Source organism: Asparagus officinalis, chromosome 9, assembly GCF_001876935.1.
Source record: "Asparagus officinalis chromosome 9, Aspof.V1, whole genome shotgun sequence".
In the NCBI taxonomy this organism is placed as follows: Eukaryota; Viridiplantae; Streptophyta; class Magnoliopsida; order Asparagales; family Asparagaceae; genus Asparagus; species Asparagus officinalis.
In genome coordinates this window covers 35,385,586-35,388,789 of record NC_033802.1, presented here as the reverse complement: position 1 = coordinate 35,388,789, position 3,204 = coordinate 35,385,586, and the positions used below count along the sequence as shown (strand labels likewise).

The 3,204-nt window shown below is 40.7% G+C and overlaps 1 protein-coding gene across 2 annotated transcripts; it reads right to left on the bottom strand.

The window, feature by feature from the left end:
- On the bottom strand, positions 2,212-3,181 carry LOC109824834. Of its 2 annotated transcripts, none has more exons than XM_020391483.1 (3): positions 3,084-3,181; positions 2,499-2,975; positions 2,212-2,418 (listed from the first exon to the last, which is right to left on the bottom strand). In XM_020391483.1, exons 1-3 carry the CDS (start codon positions 3,159-3,161, stop codon positions 2,311-2,313), a joined length of 663 nt encoding a protein of 220 aa, XP_020247072.1. In that variant the 5' UTR covers positions 3,162-3,181; the 3' UTR covers positions 2,212-2,310. The 2 variants fall into 2 exon arrangements, with proteins under 2 accessions (XP_020247072.1, XP_020247071.1); XM_020391482.1 differs by having other exon boundaries at positions 2,213-2,418; positions 3,060-3,181.

The following is a 3,204-nucleotide window of genomic DNA, read 5'->3' as shown; positions in this document are numbered from 1 at the left end:
CTGATGGATAAAGACACAAGACTCGTAGAATTTCACTTTAACACGAGAACAATGCATGCAAAGGCAACAATTAGTGACAGAACAATGAGATTCTCTCTCCAATTTGTGGCTTGGAACTCTAATTAATGATGTTTGACTAGTTCGCTGTTCTGATTCGAGATAAGTGTTTTGCTTTAATTTGCAGCCGTAAAGAGTTGAGAACCTAGAGCCATTCACAAGCATAAAGAGAGGCTACAACCTATGTTTGTGAGAATAAAGCTATGATGAAGATTCTATCTACTAAAGAGATTCCATGAATGAAGCTCTCGATATCTACAATGTAAACAGAAGCCTTGATTCATTTCTAATCTTAGGAAGTACAGATGGCTACCCTATCGATCATACGAGGAAACCGCCTAGCGTGTACAACCACCATAGCACAAGTGAGTTTAGTTAGGAGTTGTCGGAACGACAAATATCTTTAGATTCAACTTTCTGCTTTTTAGTCTGGCAAGCTCAAAGTAAAGTGAATGATTCATGGTGTGGAAACAACTTCTCAAAGTTAGAAATTTGGTGCTTGAAAAATTTGCCAATGAAGAAAACCTGCACAGATTCATGAATGACTGTTGCACAAATGGTAATGTTCATTTATCCTCTGTGTACAATGCTCTAATTCAGTCTGCTCCTTTAGTGGGCTGGTCTGACACAGTATGGAAGGGGTATCAATACCTAAACACTCTTTTGTTCCATGGTTAGCTTGCCACTCCAGACTTCTTACATTGGACAAGTTATGCCGTATGGGTATTCTGGAGGTTAATCAAAATCAGTGTGTGCTCTGTTCTAGATGCCAACCTAAAACAATTGGACATCTATTCTTTGAGTGTCAGTTTACTGCTGAAATCTAGAATAAAGTGATGGAGTAGATGAACATTACTTGGAGATCATGTGATTGGATGCAAGTTATAAACTGGTATTCTTTAAACTTGAAGGGAAGAGGATTCTTGAAGATAATGAAGATAATGGCACTCTCAACAGCAGTTTACTTGATTTGGCAAGAAAGAAATTTAAAGATATTCCAAGGAAAAGCTAGTGAGCCAAGTATACTATTTCAGGCAATCAAAATCTCCATCTTCTCAAAAATTTTGAATGAAACTATACTTGCTCATATGAAAGATATAATTGAGAGAATGTAAAATTCTTTTGATTCGATTACCAGACATACTGGTATTGTGATGTACTGTTCATTTCACAATTGGTAAATGAATGAAAACATTTCATTCACTAGTAGAAAACTGAGTATTGGCGACGGGGAAATCCGTCGCCAATGCAGCAAAATCCGTCACCAATACACTTTCACGACGGGCGGAGTCCGTCACCAATAATCCTGTCGCCAATAAACATTGGCGACGGGGAAATCCGTCGCCAATGTTCATTGGCGACGGAAAACATTGGCGACGGGCTATAGCTCGTCGCCAATGTACATTGGCGACGGGAATACATCCGTCGCCAATGTACATTGGCGACGAGTTGTAACCCGTCGCCAATGTACATTGGCGACGGGAATACATCCGTCGCCAATGTACATTGGCGACGAGTTGTAACCCGTCGCCAATGTACATTGGCGACGGGAATACATCCGTCGCCAATGTACATTGGCGACGGGCAATAACCCATCGCCAATGTTTTCTGTCGCCAATACCTATCCGTCGTCAATGATCATTGGCGACGGATTTCCCCGTCGCCAATGTTTATTGGCGACAGGATTATTGGTGACGGACTCCACCCCGTCGCGAAAGTGTATTGGTGACGGATTTGTCCCTGTCGCCAATGTACATTGGCGGCGGGTTTGTCCCCGTTGCCAATGTACATTGGCGACGAAAAATGCCTGTCGCCAATGTACATTGGCGACAGGTGTATTCCCGTCGCCAATATACATTGGCGACGAAAAATGCCCGTCGCCAATGTACATAATCAGGTAAAAAAAATTATTTCTGCATTGCAAAGCCCCCCAATCGGGAATGCGTACCTACTACCATTATTCACAATATATTAAATAATACTCATAATATCACATTTATCGATTCGCAGCCAACAATATTCACGTTCACCGATTCACATTCAACAATATTCACATTCACATCCAACAATACTAACATTTACATTCATCGATTCACATCCAACAATATTAACATTTAACAATTCACATATATACATAATCAGGAAGTCATAATATGTTTAACACAATCCAAAAGTCTACATAATCAGGAGGTCATAATATGTTTAACACAATCCAAAAGTCCACAAAAGTTACCAAAAAGTCTAACACATCACTCACTCATCATAGTCGTGGTCCCTATCGTCGTGATCCCTATCATCGGTGGCGGCTGCATCAGAATGCCGTATCGTACTGCTGCTTCCTACGACGGTACCTCCTCTAGCCTAAAAAGAATGTAAATCAATATGAGAATATATTCCAAAATACTCATAATAAATACATATATATAATATGACATATATACCTCTCCACCACTTGCAGCTGCATGCTCATCAAATGCCAACACCATAATATCCGCGTATATAGACTGCGGAAGCAAGTCCTTTACGGGTTGAGAATCGATGAGTCGCTGAACGACATCCCAAGTCGTTTGTGCACCACTTAACTCGTGCTTAATAGTGGGAAGAAAACTTAAAGCCAATGGAATTTCAACATTCTTCATCAAGTATTTTCCAATCTTACCCACGACATATGACGTGTCACCGTGTCGCGTCGATGTCACAGATTGGCTGCTAGGCTTATTGGTGGTGGTGAGTGTCTTAACTCTAGTACTTGACAGAGGCACTCTTCCTTTCTTTCTTGAGTGTAAACCGTAAGCTCCGTCGACAACTTCCATCCACTCGTCTCTGGTCATGCGGTTAGGCTCTACAGGAGTGTCCTCTGTACTTCGAGACTGCGTGACACGGGTGAAGACATCGTTTTGAGAAGCTTCCAGCGCCGCCTGCATATCATATATCATAAAAATTAGAAACTTTGATGAAAAATCATTAAGTATATACAAATCTAAAATTAATCTTATACTTACGTTCAATTCATTAATTTTCTCCACCTTTTTGTCATTTCCCTCTACATTTTCATAGCCCTGGGGTGGTGTATAAGCTCTTTTAGCCAGAAGAGTCGGGGGCATAGTCAAAGCGTCCTGTGATATATTAAATTCCAAATTAAATGTA